Source organism: Nothoprocta perdicaria, unplaced genomic scaffold (genome assembly GCF_003342845.1).
Source record: "Nothoprocta perdicaria isolate Ctin4 unplaced genomic scaffold, notPer1 scaffold_479, whole genome shotgun sequence".
Classification (NCBI taxonomy): domain Eukaryota; kingdom Metazoa; phylum Chordata; class Aves; order Tinamiformes; family Tinamidae; genus Nothoprocta; species Nothoprocta perdicaria.
Genome location: NW_020455731.1, coordinates 75,084 through 94,237, shown reverse-complemented (window position 1 = coordinate 94,237; position 19,154 = coordinate 75,084). Strand labels below are relative to the sequence as shown.

The 19,154-nt window shown below is 54.9% G+C and overlaps 1 protein-coding gene across 1 annotated transcript in view; it reads right to left on the bottom strand.

Moving 5' to 3' along the window:
* Window positions 1–19,154, bottom strand: part of SCRIB (scribbled planar cell polarity protein) — a 75,925-nt gene that overhangs the window by 34,076 nt on the left and 22,695 nt on the right. The window contains exons 16-24 of the mRNA XM_026047111.1: window positions 15,971–16,060; window positions 15,346–15,423; window positions 14,625–14,939; window positions 14,145–14,225; window positions 8,040–8,303; window positions 7,794–7,904; window positions 5,550–5,726; window positions 3,827–3,943; window positions 339–527 (exon numbers count right to left, since the gene is read on the bottom strand). Of these exons, the coding sequence (XP_025902896.1) occupies window positions 339–527; window positions 3,827–3,943; window positions 5,550–5,726; window positions 7,794–7,904; window positions 8,040–8,303; window positions 14,145–14,225; window positions 14,625–14,939; window positions 15,346–15,423; window positions 15,971–16,060 (1,422 nt within the window). The remainder of the gene's footprint in view (window positions 1–338; window positions 528–3,826; window positions 3,944–5,549; window positions 5,727–7,793; window positions 7,905–8,039; window positions 8,304–14,144; window positions 14,226–14,624; window positions 14,940–15,345; window positions 15,424–15,970; window positions 16,061–19,154) is intronic.

Sequence of the window (19,154 nt, the reverse complement as noted above, 5' to 3'; positions counted from 1 at the left end):
AGAAGAGGGGAAGAAGAGGGGAAGAAGAGGGGAAGAAGAGGGGAAGAAGAGGGGAAGAAGAGGGGAAAAGGGAAAGGAATTTCAAAAACAACATTGGTAAAGAACAAATAGGCATAAAATGCCCAGGAGAAAATGACTTTGAAGCTCCAGTTCATTTAGCATGAGATCAGAGTTTAGAACCTAGTACTTAAAAAGCAAAATAGTCAAAAATCAAAGGCACGTTTCTTCACACTTTCCCAAAGGCTGGAAAAGGCCGCGCTTGCTGCAAGGGGCTGGGGGGATCCGTGGGACCGGCTCAGAGCACGGCACAGAGCTCGGTGCCGCCCTCGAGCTCTCACCTCAATGGCAGCCGCGGCCTTGGGATCGAAGCCGTCGCACACGAGCACGAGCAGCGCGTCGCCCACACCCCGCAGCATCTGCACAGCCTCCGTGTGCGTCATGCCCAGCAGGCTCTGGTGGTTCACCTCCAGGATGCGCATGCCCACCTTCAGGCGGCCGTCGCGGGCGGCAGCCCCGGAGGAGCTCACCTAGGAGGAGCAGGAGAATCATGAGCTGGTCCGAGGAGGCAGGAAGGGAGGGCACGAGGAGCAGCAGGAAGGAGCAATGAGGAGTGAAAATGAATGAAGGAAGCAGGGGGGAAAGACACGGGGTGCATGAYAGGGAAGGGCTGGGAAGTATCCACACACTTCGGGAGAGGGGATGAAAGGAAGAACGTGTGAAGTTCACAGAGGAAATGGGTRCAGAAGAAATTGCTTACAGGAGAGGAGTATGTGTTTGAAATGTCTTGCCCCAAGGAAGGAAACTGCTGCTGTGGTGTGTCAGTGAGGCAGGAAAAGAAAGCTCACACGTCTGCRACTTGTTTTCAGAGGAAGGAAAGTACAATAACTGGTGTTAGGGAAAGGAGATGAGAGATGGGACATAGGAGAGGGAGCAAGCAGTGTGCAGCCTTTCACGGGAGAAGGAAAACACAAGCATGAGTACGTAATTGTGTAGGTAAAGATGCTGCACAGACTGCTCGTCGTCTTCACAGTAGATACAGACATGACAAATTACACACATGTGTCATTTCCCCTCCTCTTTATCACAGAAATAGCAGGAACAGAAGCAGGAACTCCTGTTCTCTTCCCTCCACAGGTCACGAGGACTCATCCTTGCCTCAGGGACACGACTGTCCCCAGGGGAAGCCACTACATGCAACACGTCGGTGGGGTGCACGAAGTCAGAGCTTGTCCAAACAGTGCAAGCATCCAGAAGTTTGAGAAGGAGGACGCATGCTTTGTCACCAGAACAAAGGAACTAAACATAAAGGTTTTGCTCATTTTGCTCTTGAGGGCAGGGAAAAGAGACTGCAGAACTGGCAGGGAAAAAAAAGGAAAGAAAAGAGCACATGCAAATTGCTATAGGAAAAACACGCAAGCTGCAGAAGTGAGAAACAACAGAGCAACACAGAGCTGGAAGAAGGTGCTACCAGGAACAGGACAGAAACACAGGAGACAGAGAGCCTTGGGGAAAGGGAGAGAATCACCATTACTGTTTTAAAGGGAAATCGAGAAGCCTGGAACAAAATGGGACACAGATAGACGCTCAGCCAGACCAGACACCCAGCTCGGGGCTGGGCACCCACAGGACTGGCTGGAAGGACCAGACACAACTGAATGGTTTCAGTCCAAAAGCCCCTCTTAAGGCTGAGGAACCGACACAACGAGCCTTGGTGAAGAAAACTAGGRCCAGGGCTACACGAGGGCTTTGCAGAGGAATACACAAACATCAGGGATCTCGACCAAAGCCTGCAAATCTGAGACAAAAGCAAATGCAAAGACATGTTGGACTGGCTGCCAAGGTGGGAAGGAGAGTGCGATGGCACGGGTGTTATCGGAAGGAAAGAAAGGATAACTGCAAACTGTGTGCTACTGGGAGGAGTGAAAATGAAAAATAATAGCAAACATGAGTGTTTGGCTGGTTTATGAGATTTGTTTGGGACAAAAAAAACACCGGATATGATGTATATTTAACAAAGTACCTACAAAAAGAGGAGAAGAAAATGCTGCATGCACTTTCTCATCGGTCTGGGGGAGGGAGGGCAGCCATGCATGCCTATGCAGACCTCCCTCAAGGCTGAAAAGGAAAACAAGTAAGTGTGCGTGGTGCCTGTGCATGCACAAAGTGGCCCCATGCAGCTCAATGGAAAAAGACCAAGTACTCACAATTTCTTTTCCAGGGAGAGCAAGTGCACAAGTGTGACAGTAGAACACCCAGAAATAATGGGAGGAGGTGAAGTTAATGTAGAAACGTGTCCTTATCCCACCTGTCAGCTGTACTACTCATACGTTTACTGGGGGACTCTGTGCTATCCCCACTGGGACAGATCAGGAATTTCAAACTGTAGGTATAATTAACACTCGTCATGGTCCTCAACTTGTAACACTTCATCAAAAAGGGTTTAAAATGAGCCAGATTAAAGATAAAAGAACTGATAATTAAGGTAYGGAACAGAAATGCAAATTCAGAAAGACTGAGTGGAAAGCAGGTGGCAGCCAGACACCCAAACAACATCAAKGAGAACAAGCCCTGCCTGTTACAGGAGGTATCCCGAGGCAAAGAAAAGGAATCAGCAAACACACAATCGTGAGGGGCAGGTAAGAGAGACCAGGCTGAAAGGACACAGTCAGTAGCAAAGCAGAAAAGTGAAACACTCTGGCTCTGGGCAAGCTAAAGCGATAAAAAAAAAAGATTAAAAAAGGCAAACTAACCCCGCAATGTGGCTAAATTGCCAGCCTGACAAAAACCTACATGCTGAAACACCGAGGAAGACAAAACCAAGACTAATCATTAAAAACTATTTTGGATTACAAGAATCTTAGGTTTTCTTTCACCACTATTACAAATATTGCAGTTATACAAAATACTATTACTTTCACAGAGGGTACTTACTCTTTTAGTTTAAAAATCAGATAAAAAAGTGATATCAAAAGCGATAACAAACGTTGAATATCCCTTTTCATTGAAAGCAAGTCATTGTAGGAGATTAACTAGCAGCTGTGGAGTGTCCACTATCCAGCAAGGATTATTAAGATGTCTAAGGTTTTGCAGCATTTCCTCCCTACCAAAACACAGCTAGAGAGGGAACCTTTGGTGCTAGCATGAACCCCCACAAAATCCACCCTGGTCAGCAGCAAGAGATGGGAAATGATTTGGGTCCAAAGATTACACCTCTGGTCATGATGCTTTCTTGCTACCAAGAAAGAAAATGCAACAGTTCTTGGTGGGAGCATAAACACATATAAGAATATATTGTTGACAAGAAATGTGTGTCACCTTCAGGRAAAGCGACATTGCAAAGGAGTATGGACACAAGCAGTGAATTAGTAAGGAAAGGGAGTAGAATTACACATGATACACGGGGCAGGAATAAAAATAAGGAATGCATAATGCTTTCAAGAAAGGAGGGAAGAGCAGGCACGGCTGAGTAGACAGAAAGTCACAAGCACTCGGGGGAAGCAATGAGAATACAGAGGAAAATTATGGAACGTGCATTCATTTCATGGAAAAAACTGCAAGAGAAGAAATGCAAGAATGCAAGAAATGCAAATGCAAGAAATGCAAAACAGAGGCAAACATCAGAAATGAAGAAATCTTGCAGCTGTTGTAGAGAAGAAAATATGAAAAGGTACCCATGCATACACTTCAGTGGAAGGACAAAACTCTGGGAAAAATGGTACATCTAGTGAAAAGTGAAGACAGCAAATGGAAGAAATTCCCACAGGGATCACTTTTCTCCCTAGCAGCCCTTGCATGAAGCTAAGTTGAAGATCCGAGGGTCTGGTACCTTAGAAATGAAGATGCCTTCATCAGTGGGATCAAAGGGATTCCCGGCATGGCCTTTTGCTCCACCCCGGATGCTGATGCCCAGTTTTTCTCCCGGAGCCTTTTCAATGCATATTTCCTGTGGACACAGAACAGATCTTGTTTCTGGGTTCAGACTGAAATTGTTGAGGAAAAACATACTTCTCATAACTGACCATATTCTAAAAACCCTGAAAGGGACTTTGTGATTTGTACCTTTCACTTATTTGCCTCAATTGCTTCTTTTTCACTGTATTACARAAGTGTGAGTTTAGAAGGGACGTCTGGAGATCATCTAGTTCTCCCCACCTCTGCCCCCGTCCCTGCTCAAGCAGGGTCACCTTGAGCACCTTGCTCGGGGCCCTGTCCAGGTGGCTTCTGATGGAGGCTCCACAGCCTCTCCGGGCAGCCTGTTYCACTGCTCCATCATCCTCACAGTAGAGCAGTTTCTTCATATGTTCAGATGGAACTTCTTGTGTTTGAGGCCTTTTCCTCTCATTCTGTTGCTCGCCATCACTGAAACAAGTCCAGCCCTATCCTCTCTACATCCTCCCTTCAGATACCCGGACATGCTGATAAGGTCCCCAGGGCTCCTCCTTGCCCCGGACAGCCCCGACTCCCACGGCCTCTGCTCATGGCAGGGAGGCTCCAGGACCCCGTCACCCCCGGAGCCCCCCGGCCTCACTCCAGAAGCTCCACGTCCCTCTCGTCCCGGGGATCCCAGCACTGGAGCCAGCTCCACACGTGGCCTCTGCACCCCGCGGCGCAGGGGCAGGATCTGCTCCCTCCAACACTCTTCCCAATGCTCCCAGGACACCGGGTCCCCCAGCCTGGGTCCCCCAGCGGGTCCCCAGCCTGGCCTGGTGCCTGCGGTGGCTCCTCCTGCCCAGGGACAGGTCCCTGCACTGGCCTTGCTGCAGCCCCACGAGGTTCCTCTCCAACCACCTCTCCTGGTCCCACAGGTGCTGGATCAGCCCCTGCTCCCAGTTTGGGACCACCAGCAAGTGTGGATGAGACCCCCTTGGGTTCCTTTCTCCAGCCCAGCTCTTTCAGTCCTTTCTAACACAAGAGGAAGCCTCCGTTAGGTCACTCCAGCCYGGCCTGGTGCCTGCGGTGGCTCCTCCTGCCCAGGGACAGGTCCCTGCACTGGCCTTGCTGCAGTCCCATGAGATTCCTCTCCAACCACCTCTCCAGCCTCTCCTGATCCCACAGGTGCTGGATCAGCTCCTGCTCCTGGTTTGGGACTAGGACCACCAGGCTTCATGCTGTCCCCTCATCCAAGTCACTCAGGAAGCAGCTGAACAGGACGGGACCCACTATTGACCCCGGGGAGCACTGCTAGCTACGGGCCTCCAAATAGACCTGACACCACTCAGCACAACCCTCTGGCTCTGCCTTGCAGCCAGKTCTCCGTTTGGCCTGTCTGATCTGGCTCTTCCCTTTTCTTTCTATTTCTGTCTCCTCTTCTAAGTCTAGTCTTCATGAAACCTGATATTCACTGATTACAATGTCATCATGGGCAACAGCTGCTGCACAATTCCCAGCTGGACATACTTATAAGAGACTTGGTCTTGCCACAAGAGGAAAAAGCTTCTGGTCAGAACTTTGGTTGTATCCTAGTCCCAAATTGCCAGCTCAATAAGAAATGGCCTTSAAAGGTGGGATTTCTGTAGGAAAAGAGTGATTTCCCCCAGTAATGAACCTACCTGCATACCAGGTGGAGGTGGATCCCGCCTCACCACCATCGTGAGCTCCTGTGTGTTGGAGAGCAGCGCGTTGACAGCTTCCTGGTGGGTGGCATGGCGCAGGTCGATGCCGTTCACCTCCAGGATCCTATCGCCCACGCGGAGCCCACTGCGCGACGCCAGCCCACGCGGAATCACCTGCCAACGTTCATTATGGTTACAACTGGGAGAGCAAACTGCACCTCTCTATAAATAGACCTGATGCAGCTGCAGGCAGCCTTGGAAAAACAAACAAACAAAACCCCATGAACAGCAACCAAGTAAACATCAGAGCTTTCCTGGAAACAGTGAGGGATAATAATCACTCTTTCCTAGACTCTCTTCCAACACCTTCTGAGGCCTCTTCTGACTCCTCTCTCTGCAACTGTAACCAGGAGATAATTTATCTGCAAAGAATCTGCTGAGTTAATGTATGAATGCCTTTGAGGAAGCCATCACAAGCCCATCCACTAAGCACTGTGTGTGCATTTACATGCCTTTTACTGGTGCGCTGTAATTAATTAGGAAGCTTCTGAGGCATGGGAATAAAGTGCTGAATCACCAGAACCGTGGAAGGCAAGAGAGCAGACAGGGAAATACCCAGCAAAAATGAGCTGCTGTCACACAACTGCACGTTAAAATTGCTCACACCTGAGGAGAGCAGGAAGCCTGGGACACAGCCCAAAAGGAAACAGAAATTTTCAGCCATCTGACAAAGCTTGATATAACTGGTACTGCTGGTAGTACTCGTTATTTGCTATGGGATGCCTTTCAAGTGGGATTTTCATTTATATTATTAAAGCCACAAAAGAAATCATCTAGCACATCATGGAAGATTATCACAGGCCCTTTAATATGACTGCCTTTCTCCTGTTCTAAGCTCTGCCCTGTGTTTTAATACCGTTATCTCTCAGATGAACACCAAATCTCATAGACTCATGGAATCACAGAATGGTTGAGSTTGAAAGGGGTCTCTGGAGGTCGTCTGGTCCAACCCCCTGCACATGCAGGATACGCGGAGCACGGGGCACGGGCTGTGTCCCGGCGGGTTGGGAGCTCTCCAGAGCAGGAGCTCCCCAGCTTCCCTGGGCAGCCTGTCCCAGGGCTCAGGCACSCTCACAGTCAAGAAAAATTTCCTTAAATTCCTGTGGAACTTCTGATGCTTCCATTTGTGGCCATCTCCTCTTGCTGGCCCCCTCCTCCCTGCTCCCTCCCTCAATGCATGTATTAGAATCATAGAATCATAGAATGCCGAAGGTTGGAAGGGACCTCAGAGGTCATCGAGTCCAACCCCCCTGCTCACGCAGGGTCACCCAGAGCACGTGGCACAGGGCTGCATCCAAGCGGGTTTTAAAGATCTCCAAAGAAGGAGACTCCACAACCTCTCTGGGCAGCCTGTTCCAGTGCTTTGTCACCCTCACAGTGAAGAAATGCTTCCTTAAGTTCCTGTGGAACTTCCGATGCTTCAGTTTGAAGCCATTTCCTCTAGTCCTATCCCTGCCCACCACTGAAAAGAGGCTGCCCCCCTCCTCCTCACTGCCTCCCTTGAGGTATTTATACAGGCTGATGAGGTCCCCCCTCAGCCTCCTCTTCTCCAGGCTGAACAGACCCAGCTCTCTCAGCCTTTGTTCATATGGCAGATGTTCCAGGCCCCTGATCATCCTSGTAGCCCTGCGCTGGACTCTCTCCAGCAGCTCCACATCCCTCTTGTACTGGGGAGCCCAGAACTGGACACACTCTCCAGATGTGGCCTCACCAGGGCTGAGTAGAGGGGGATGATCACTTCCCTCGACCTGCTGGAGACGCTTTTCTTAATGCACCCCAGGATCCCATTGGCCTTCTTGGCCACCAGGGCACACTGCTGCCTCATGGTCAACTTGTCGTCCACCATGACACCCAGGTCCCTCTCTGCGGGACTGCTCTCCAGCAGGTCCACTCCTAATCTGTACTGGTGTCCRGGGTTATTCCTCCCCAAGTGCAGGACCTTGCACTTGCCCTTGTTGAACCTCATGAGGTTTCTCRCCGCCCAGTCCTCCAGTCTGTCCAGGTCCCTCTGGATGGCAGCACAGCCCTCAGGTATGTATTCACATACATTCATCCCTCCTCCCTATTCCCCACTTTTTGCATTCTTTTCAACCAGGGTCTTACTTCAAAATCCTTTTTCTTGGCCCCAGCAATCGAGCAACTCACGGACGTCCATCGCCAGGCTGCCCACGCAGACCCTACCTTTGAAATGAAGACCCCTGGCTCGTGGATGCCAAAGGGGTGGCTGGAGTGGTCACTGCCGCCCACGATGCTGAGTCCCAGGGGCCCCCCGGCTTTTACGAGGTGGATCTCCTTGAGGGAAGAAGCAGCAGAGTGAGTCACAGAGAAGAGAGACATGGGAYCACAGGGACTCGGGGAGCAGCTGGGCCGAGGAGCCGCGGGAGGCTCCGGCGCCCGCTGTGTCCGCATGCCGCGTGCCGGACTCACCTCCACGGGGTACTGCTCGTCCAGGCCCTTGGCGAGCGGGCTCCTGTGCGGCGGCGGCGGCGCCTCCTCGGGCGGGCTGTCCCCGGGGCCGGGGGGCGGCGGGGGCGAGTGCATGCGCGCGCGGGGCGGCCCCGCCGGCGCGTCTCCCTCGCCGGGCTGCTCCGCGCCCGCTCTCTCTACCAGCAGCACGATGGTGGGGGAGGACGCGGTAAGCAGCGCTACGGCCTGATCATGCCTGGCTTCTGTCATGTCTACCCCATTGATCTAGAACGACCCGCAGACTCGGCGTCAGAGCGCTGCCCGCGGGCGCCCTGGGGGTGAGCGCGTGGCTGGGCGCCCCGAAGGGCCCCCCGCCACAGTGCTGCCCCTCCTCGGGGACCTGCTAGAGCTGCTGCCAAAGCACCCTGGAGCCAAGGGACACGGCCGAGGGCGCAAAGCCAGTCGGGCTGCAGCCCTCGCGCAGGCAGCTCGGCCGCCCGTCCCACCTCAGCACGGCCCCGAGCCCCAGGAGCATCGGGGCCGAGCAGAGCCGGAACCGAGCCCAGGTGCAAGGGCAGCTTTGGGACCCGGCCCCACCAGCGGCCGGCGGCCACACTAAAACCGCCCCTCTGAAGCCACTAAAGCCGCTCGGGTCAGTCCCCTGCTGCCGCCCCTCACACATCCCGTCCCCTGGGTACGGGCGGATTTGGAAACACTGAGAAGGAGACTCTGCCGGCAGCAGTGCCCGGCTGCCCGGCGCACAACTGGGCTTCTTTTGGGCAAGCGAACGCTCTCCAGCGAGCGTTGGCAGGTCTTCTCAAGAATGCAACCCCAGTCCTGCTGTGGAACCACCAGTCATGGTGCTTTGGATGAGGAGGTATCTCCAGCATGTACAGGGAAGTGGCAATGCTGTTTGTAAAGGGCCCTGATTCAAAAACTCACCCAAAACACCCTGCGTACTATTCCCATCGTTTATACTTAAAAAAAAAAAAAAAAAGCTAGTACAGGTTAATGTAAAGCAAGCTAATGCTTGCTAATGCAAGTAAAGCAAGCTAATACAATCAATATAGCAAGCTAATGCTTGCCAATGCAAGTTAATGTGAAGCAAGCAAGCTAAAGAAAGCTAAGACAAGTTAATATAAAGCAAGATTTAAAGCAGCTTGATTAGAATATCAAAGGCTGAAGGGATGCACCTGTCTCCATAAATGTGATGGAATACTGAGGGACGGACTATTGAGAAGGGCACGAAGGCAGGAGAATGATGCCAACAAGAGCAAAATGTGGCCGTGAGAAGCAGCCCTGGGGCAAAGCTAAGCGCAGGCGGGCTGGCGCCGCTGCCCCAGCACAGGGGCATCTCACCAGACCTGCCCTGTGATCCACAGCCAAGCGCAGGATCCCCAAGGTTGGGAGCTGGACCTGCTCAGCCTGCGGGAGAGGAGGCTGAGGGGGGACCCGAGCAGTGTCTAGAGACACCTCAAGGGAGGGAATGAAGAGGATGGGGTGGCCCTTTGCAGTGGTGGCCAGCGACAGGACTAGAGGAAATGGCCACAAACTGAAGCACCAAAAGTTCCGCAGGAACTTGAGGAAAAAATTCTTGGCGGTGATGGTGCCAGAGCCCTGGGACAGGCTGCCCAGGGAGGCTGTGGAGGCTCCTGCTCTGGAGACCTCCCAAACCTGCTTGGATGTGTCCAAGCTCTGTGCTTGCCCCATGCTCTGGGTGACCCTGCGTGTGCAGGGGGTGGGACTGGGTCATCTCTAAAGGTCCTTCCASCCTTCAGGATTCTGTGACTCTATGATTCAGACTAACGCAAGGTCTTTGTGCCGTACTCCCGGCTCTCCGCACTAAAGCCTGCCTGCCAGACCTACCTCTGGTCACACACATAAAGACAGCGAGACAGCCTCACACCCCGAGGTGACAAGGAGAGGAACCGCGCAGCCCCACAGCCTCCTCTTGGAGAACTGTCCCCTAAAGGSCGCCTGTGGCACAGCCCAGAGGTGTCAAACAGGGGCACGAAGACGTGCCAGCCTGCACGGGGGAGGCTGCATACCCAGCAATGGTTATCTAGCATAGAAGGGAGGGCATAAAGCGAGAGAGGTAAAATATAAACACAAAGATACACAAGCTCTAAGGAACTGGAGATAACAACAGACAGTCAGACCAGCAAGACATGGATTGATGGATCATTAAATGAATCACTTAAAGATAATTCTGATTCTTTTTGAATTTGGTTTGACCAAAAACTCATTAATAAATATTAACAGGCAATTAAAACTGGTGCCAAGAGAAAGAACAAACTAGCAGGAAATCCTAGGGGTGATTGTGGGAATGTGCAGAATTCCTTATTGGATACCTAAGGGAGGGATCCCAAGTGGGGGAAAGGGAGGGGGTCAAAGTGGATCAGAGAGAAAACATCAAAGTAGAGATCATGGAGCATAAAAGAGGCYGATCACAAGCAAGCAGGGTAGCCGGTTCATTTGTCTGGTCGAGTCCCGTCCATGATCAGCAAAGGCTGCTCTATCTTTTTATTAAATACTACTGCTATTTACCCTAAGTTTAGGCTCTATTCTGTGGGGGCACATGTGAAGAGATCTACTAGTGAAACTGAAGTGGGAAACTATCATCTGGAAAGACCCAACAGACTGAAGTGTAACTGTGACCTTTCGTGGGAGTTAAGGGAGGGAGTGCATGTATACGTTTCACTAGCAAACTTTAAACACCGTCAACCACCGTGCAGGAAGGGGTCAAGTCATTAGTGTTGTTGACGCCTTGTATCATCTCTGTCTCCAAGTGAGGAAGAACAACTTCACTGTGAGGGTGCCAGAGCCCTGGCACAGGCTGCTCAGGGAGGTTGTGGAGTCTCCTTCTCTGGAGGTCTTCAAAACCCGCCTGGATGCCACCCTGTACCATTTGCTCTGGGTGTCCCTGGTCGAGCAGGAAGGTTGGATGTCTAGAGGTCCCTTCCAACCTTAACCATTCTGTGGTTCCATGATTCTGTATGAGAGCTGCTTTTACTTATGTGGGTGTCTGTACGGTGGGTTCCTGCCCGTGTCCACCTGGGGCATGCAGGAGTGTGTGTGACTGCGTGTCCATCCTCCATGTGCATGTGAGGAAGAACAAGGTGACTGGGAGGGTGGAAGAAGAAGTGGAGTGTGAGGGTGCCCGAGCCCTGGCCCAGGCTGCCCAGGGAGGCTGCGGAGGCTCCTGCTCTGGAGAGCTCCCAACGCGTCGGGATGCGCCCGGGTGCTCCGGGTGTCTCTGTGGGAAGGGTGTCCCTTCCAAACTCCACCATTCTGGGATTCTGGTTGCTCCCTCACGCTGGGAAAGCGTGCTCAGCTTCGCTAATGAGGCAATGGGGAGGAACTGCATCCTCACACCCAGGGGATGGGGAAGGAAGGACCCCTTGGGGTCCTCCAGCCCAGCCGATCAGGCAATTTTTAACAAAGATGAGGCACAAGAGAAGAGGCTGGGCCGTTTCCACTGCAGTGTGACTAAGTATGTTGGAGAGATGGATCTGCAGTAGGAGCAGGAACCCTGCAYTTCATCCCTTCCCCTCTGAAAACCACTCTGTTAGCACTGTGCCACTGGCAAGGACGTAGGAACGACTGGGCTTGGCCACCCGTGCATACACCAAGGTACCTGCCCGAGCCAAAAGCGATCACGTCCAGCACTTGCCACAGCTTTTCCTCCCCAACTTCTCCATTGCCCAGCAAGTCCTGCTGCCTTTTAAGCTTCGGGGCCGCCGGCTTTCCGCGGCCTTCATCCCCACGCCTCTGCTTAGCAGGAGGAGGAGGAGGAGGAGGAGGAGGAGGACACAGAGAGCAGCTTGGCCATCCCGTGCCGGCGGAGATGGAAGGGCCCGCACAGGTCTGTGTCCTGGAGCTCTGGAAAACCTCCTAGTAACCTGGGCCTAATAACCTGAGCCTAGTAACCTGGGCCTAATAACCTGGGCCTAATAACCTGAGCCTAATAACCTGGGCCTAATAACCTGGGCCTCTGCCCTCCACCCAGCGCTGCTGCTGCCCTCCCTCACTCCAGAGGCAGTTTTCTTCATTCTGCTCCCAATTTTGCCCCAATAAACTGTCCCATCACTGCCTGGCGGGGTGCTCCCCGTAGCCCCAACTGCCTGGCACCCCCCTGCAGCCCGCCCCTTACTGCTGCTCTCATGACATGCACCACGCAGCTCTGTCAGAGGAGAGCCTGGYGCACGGGCAGGTCTGCAGGTCAGCAGTCAAGCCCAGCTGAGGTTTGTGGGGTATTAACTTTGAGGAGATCTAGGCTGGGCTCTTCAATCCATATACTCAAAGCTCCCCGCGGCAAGTGAAGGGAGCTGTCCCCATCCTTCCCCGCTGAGGAGGCAAGGGTGGCTTYGAGCACAGGATGAGAATTGGAAGCTGTGCTGTATTTCTTTCCCTAAGGAGGAAAAAGATCTTTGGCAAAGAGATAAYGGAGGCATGACCAGGAGACTGTGGCCTTGGCAAACGGGACATAGGAAAGCCCTGCTTCCTGGCAGGGCCCTGCTGCTTTCCTAAAGCACATGTAGGGCCCACCTGCAGCCTGCACAGCACATCCCGGCACCATCGGACACCGGGAGGCTTTCCAGCAAGGAGCAGCCAACGCTGCCCGGACGCGGCTTTGGGTGGCGTTGGCCAGGCGCTGCTCTGCAATGACCCTCAGCGCCCTGAGCCCCTGGGCCAAGCAGCTCCACAGCAGCCCCGTCCACATCAGCCAGCGCCAGCCTTGGCCACCGCAGGGGACAACGCGGGCAGGGGCTTCAGCCTCCACCTGCTTCAACACCCACCTCATCCTGGGCAGCAAAGGAGCCGGCGGCTCCCAAGCGGGGACACGGTTCCTCTCTGTGCAGCGACTGCTCCTCACGCAGCAAGGCAGCAAGGCCTTAATCCATACCAAAATCTATYAATGCTCTTGAGTTCTGCAAGCCCTGAGCCCCCACAGAGCAATCTGAAGACTCTGCAAGCTGTTTCTAGGAATTAGATCTGCTTTTGCTAAGACGCTGCTGATACAAACAAAGGGAACAGCTAATAGGGGGTGCTTGGAAGAAGGTTTCACTTCAGACTTTACTCCGTGCTCTTGTGTCTCTCTCTTGCCACAGGAATGGCCACTCAACACCACACAACGGGTTGAGCGCCAGGAGTTACGTCTCCCAGTCATGCCTCCATACCGGTGCAGCATCCAAATGGGAGCTGGAACTAAGCAGATTAGGCTAGCTTGATTTGGGGGGCAGAGGATAACACGAGCAAGGAAGAAGAGGGCAGAACCACCTGAGGTCCCCTGTCGAGGCAGGGCTGCCAACGTGGTCCAGAACTCCACTAAAACTTTGTGCGGCAGAGAATACAACACAGCCCCCAGCCTAGGGATAGAGCAGACAGAAGCCAGCACTGACGAGGCTGTCTCAGTGCTTACGCACGGCAGCCCTGCGGGAGCGCGTGTCGCACCGCAGCGGCTGCGCCGGAAAGCCACCACCAGCAGCGGGATGCAGGGGCTCTGGAGCGGCAGGAGAGCGGCAGCCCGGCGCACCACGGGCAGCAGGTCGCAGGCAGGCGCAGAGGYTCGGTGGCTAACGGCAGCGGTTGGGTTCACACCACCGGCAACCAGCGTTTCAAGGGGGCAGAGGGCGGACTGCAGCCGAGCCCCCAGCACCCTGCCCGCCTCCGTCTCACTTTGCTTTCCAGGGGCAGCGGGTGCCAACTGTGCCCCGAAGGGTCCCACGTGTCCTCGTGCACGGCAGGAGAGGCCTCCGGAGGCTCTGGAGAGAAGCCAGGGCCAGGGCAGGGCCACGGGACCCGGGCRGCCGGCGGGGCTGCACGCAAGCCCTTTGGGGCAGTGCTTGGACATCGCATTTTGGGGCTTTCCCCCCCAAAAGGGGCAGGCATTGCCTACAGCCACCGCCAGCCACAAGCTGCTGACGGGGCAGGGGGAGAGCCACCAAGGTTGAAATGCCCTCCCAGATGGCCAGGGAGCTGAAGAAAAGGACCCCAAAACTGCAGCTTGAGTGACAGAAAAGCAGCTCCAGTGTGAGGAGCTGGACCTGCAATCGCTGCCCCARGAGCCACGAATCCGGTGGCCCTTGCCAGGCCCCGCTGCCCTCCCCACACGGCCGCACTCACCGAGATGACCCGGTCTCCTACGCGCAGAGTGCCATCCCGATGGGCTGCGCCGCCTTCTGCAATCCGCGAGATAAAGATGCCCTGGAACACGGCGAGCAAGGTCAGAGCCGGCTGCGGGCACACGCATTCGCTGCCTGGCACTCGGTAAGTCCCAGCCCCTTCCCACCCGTCACCCCTCTGCCTCCAGTCCTCTGCGCTTCCAGAGCCACCCGCAGAAGCCCTGGCTGCAGCCGAGCCTTCACATGGCCAACAGCCCGGGATATGCGTGTGGTCAGGAGGCCAGGGGCAGGGATTAAGTGTCACTGGYGCCTCAGCCCCACCTCCGTGCCCAGCTTGGGACGGATTCCCGGCACAGGGAGAGCGATGCCTGCCCAGCCCGCCTGCCTGCAGCCCTGGAGCCCGGCCGGGCTACAAGCCACGCTGCTCCCGCGGGCGGGCAGAGCCCACTGCCCGAGCCCTTCGTCCCAGCTCAGCACTGACCGTGTCACCCGCCCGGTACGGCGTGGAGCCTTTGCCACCCGCGATGCTGAAGCCCAGGCCCTTCTCGTTGCGCATGAGGCAGGCGGAGAACCTCTGGGTGGGAGGCGCGGGCTCGGGCCGCTCTGGGAAGCGCAGGCCGCCTCGCCTCTCCCGAGGGCTGTAGTCGTCCTCGGGGCGCAGCGCCGTCACCGTGATGGCGTTCTCGGGCTCCACCATCCGCTCCCGCAGCACGGTCATGGAGACGGAGCTCCCCGAGCCGCGCAGCGCCTCCACCGCCACGTGGTGCTCGGCGCAGTGCAGGGACACGCCGTTCACCTGGGGACAYGCGGAGCCGAGCACAGCGCGGTCATGAACCTGTCTCACGGGGTGCTTTTTGCCCACATAAGCAAGCAGAAAGGGCCAAGGAGGCTGGGTGGTCGGTGTGTGGAGGTGCCAGCACGTGCTGCTTGAGATCCCTACTTGCCTGTCACTTCAGAGCTGGAAGCAGTGATTGCAGGAGCAATTTCTATCCTTATAGAACAGCAACGGATCAATGGTAACGTAAACTGCACAAGCAGCTCTCTGAGCTGAGGGATTTTGTTTTGTTCCTGCACAGCTGTTTATGCTTAACTTGGCCTCCCGACCCGTGTCACACAGGTAAACCCCAGACCTGAGGCTCCCCTGAACTCTCAAGTCACCCCTGGATCTGCTCACCCGCTTGTCACATCGCGTAGGTTCTTACCTCCAGGAGCTTGTCCCCAACACGAACCCCGGCACGAGCTGCAGGGCCCTCCTCTGACACACGTGAGATAAAGATGCCCTGAAAACAAAACACCCTATATATTAGAAGAGGTGAAGCCCGTTCCTCAAGCGTGGAGGGTGTGGAGGGAGAACGCTCAGCCCTGCTCAGGTTCCAGGACACGCTAAACCCCTCACCACCAGCATCCCGGACTGGGAAAATGGGACAGACGCGCCCCCCTGTGCGGGAGCCGGGCGAAGGGGAAGGAAGTCTCCTTGCAGGGCTATCTAACAGGTGACAAAGGGGACGACACCCAATGCTCTTCCAGTGGGATGGGAGCAGGAACAACCGTCGCTACCACGGGCACGGAAGGCGACCCCAGCTCCYGCTTTGGTGTCCTGCACATGTGGGCACAGCTGGGCGCACACAGGCTGCTCCGCACTCCTGCTCCATGTGGGCTGGAGCACCGGAATGTGGGGCCCGGAGGCAACAGCTTGTGCAGCCCTTCCTGCTCCTGGCAGGGTCAAGGACGGCTCCCACCCGGCCCCAGCTCCGATAGCCGGGCACATCGACCTCCTGGCAGAGAACCAGCCCCTGCAGCGGGTGCTTCACCGACCCAGGGTCTTACCTCGTCGTCACCCTTATAGGGGGTAGAGCCCTTGCCCCCTGCGATGCTGATGCCCAGCCCCCCTGTCTGCCGCACGATAGTCAGTGTCAGCTGCAAGGGAAGGGACACAGGTTACCAGTCAGCACAGGAGCGAGAGGCCAAGACCACCCTGGAGCGCAGGGATGGGCGGAACGGGTGCAGGAGCTCATCCTTGCTGTGCATGCATCTCCCACGCATCTGCATGAGCCGGGGTGTCTGGACCGGAGCTACAACGCATTTAGACCAGGCCTTTTGCACAGCTGATCCCTCAGCTGCATCTCAAGACCCAGAGTCAGTTTGCTTGTCATGAACATTTCAGAAGGAATGTCCACCACAAAGCAAATGGAGAACCAGTGGGATGGGACTGGACAGAGAAGCAAGGACGGTGCCCCTATCACAGCCCTACCACACGGCTCCCTTTGGGGTCTAACTCCACACAGCTCCTGGCAGATTAGGGGCCACCCCACGGTGGCAGGTGGCAACGAGAACTGCCCCTCTTCCYGAGCACCCTGGGCGGCTGGTGGGTCTCCACCAGCAGAGCAAAGCCACGAGCCAGAAGGAGCCATCTGCTTTGTCCCGCTGGCTCCCTCCTCTGCTCCCTTCTGCACTCAGGCTCAACACTGTGGCTGCACAATAGAGAGGCATCTCTCCTTCCTCCTTCCCACCTCCACACACCACATTGGGCCCAAGCTCCGAAAGCAAAAACTTTTGCTCAAACTTGAAATGCAACCACCTCTACCCGGGACACCGGCAGGAACTGCTCGTGCTGTCGAGGTCRCGAGAGGGAAGATGTGGGATGCGTGGTAGGCTGGAGGGAAGGGAGCAAGATACGGGACTCAGGGATCTGTCAGGGCCAAGGAGCAGGGGAGGCAAGTGAAAGAAGAGCACAGAGGCACCTGGAGAGGAGCAAATCTGCTCTCCTGCAGGTGCCTGGAACCGGAGGGCAGAGCAGAGAGCGGCTGCTGCAGAGGGACTGTCCCCAACGCCGTGTCCTGTTGCCTTAGGCCAGGCCACACCAGGGGCTGCTGGAGAAGCAGGACCCTTGTCTTCCTCAAGCCCTCCCCACAAAGCCTTGACTTTCACYGCGATCACACCAAGAGCCGGGGGGAGTTCTGCACTCTGCCAAGATCAAAACAAACCAAAGGAAATGAAGGACTAGAACTAAGTTCTTTGCCATTTCCTTTGGTGCCTGAGTCAACTGCAGAGTCGGTAGCTCCTGCCAGCTGCTTCRTGAAGAACAGCCCGATATCACCCAGCCCCTAAGGACGTCTTCCCAGGTGCAAAACCAGTGAAATGCAAACATTGAAAAACGTGAACTCTCCAGGTGACAGACAGAAACACGGTGGTCAAGAGAGTGCTCTGCTCATCACTGGCGGCACACTGGGAACCCACCTATTTTCAACATAAAAACGTATAGAGCTCATCGAAGACCTGCTTGCCAGGCCCAGACTAGACGGGATCATGGACACTCTAACATGGGATCCAGATACTTCCAAATGAAGCAGCTGAGGGACGTRTTCAGTGGCTCAGGAAGGCAGGCGGCCGTTCTTGACTTGCTTCTGACAAGTAAGGAATCTACCAAGTTGTATTTCCAGAAAGCGATGCTCATCTGAAAGGAGTAATTCTTAGAAACTAGACCAAAAATATCAGGAAATTTGCCAGAAATGGTAACTGGGTTGATGGTTAAGAACTTCATTTTTACAGAAATAAGCTGAAAGGACCAAACACCAAGGAGGAACCAGACCTAATTAAATGTAAAGACATTGCTAGAATAACAGCTGATGGACATCAATTGGACATATATTTATATTTAGGCTGGAAAGAAGATTTTAAAGAAGGAATCAAACTGTTGAACGGTCATTTTAAGCGTAAGAAAAGACTGATGTGAATATGAACTTGAGGAAGAAGAAACTGGATCCAGTTGCCCACTGTGGCGCTCTAGATTTATATTCAGTGTTGCACACTATGGCAAAGACACGGCTTTTTCCCAAGAAAACTCTGAGTTATTTCTTCCAACATCACGGCTGCCCTAAGGCAGTGTCGAAACGACTTTCCTGATGTCTTGATGGACAGACCCTGGAAACACATTGAATGACTGCCCTGATAACCCGGGACAAGGCAGCTCCTGCCATCTCCTTCCTGCATTGATTTATTTTCTGTTTTTGTCCCCAGAACTGTGACCATCCTCCTCCTCCTCCCTGACCCCTCAACCAAAAGCAGCCCCCAAGCCCCAGGGCATCCCGGGGGTAGCAGCCGAGCGGAGATGTCTTGGGGGCGCCGAGGAGCAGAGCAGCCTGGCCCGGCGGCCGCACAAGGGGGTCCCAGCCGGGCTCCTGCACAGGGCTCTGGGGAGAGGACGAGTCCCAGGCTGAGCCTAACACSTGCAGCGCCCCGGGCTCCCGGTGAGCGCCAGGAACACCGGCTCAATGCTCGTGTCCCGGGATGTCACATCTCGCTGCGTGTGTCCCGGGACATCACATCTTGCTGCACGCGTCCCGGGACGTCGCATCTCCAGGTGAGGCGAAACTCTCCAGGTGAGGAGGAACTTCTTTACTGTTATGGTGACAGAGCAGTGGAATGGGCTGCACTGGGAGGTTGTGGAGTCTCCTTCTCTGGAGGTCTTCAAAACCYGCCTGGATGCCGCCCTGTGCCCCGTGCTCTGGGTGTCCCTGCTGGAGCAAGGGGGTTGCACTAGATGATCTCTAGAGGTCCCTTCCAACCTTGGACATTCTGGGATTCTGTGATCTCACTGCGCACATCCCGGGACATGGCATCTCCCTGAGTGTGTCCTGGGACATCACATCTCGCTGCGTATGTCCTGGGACATTACAGCTCTCTGCGTGTGTCCCGGGACGTCGCACCTCGCTGCATGTGTCCTGGGACGTCACATCTTGCTCCACGTGTCCTGGGACGTCACATCTCGCTGCACGTGTCCTGGGACATCACATCTCGCTGCATGTGTCCTGGGACATCACAGCTCTCTGCGTGTGTCCCGGGACGTCGCATCTCGCTGCATGTGTCCTGGGACATCACATCTTGCTCCACGTGTCCTGGGACATCACATCTCGCTGCACGCATCCCGGGACATCACATCTTGCTGCACGTGTCCTGGGATGTCGCATCTCCCTGCGTGTGTCCCAGGACATCACAGCTCTCTGCGTGTGTC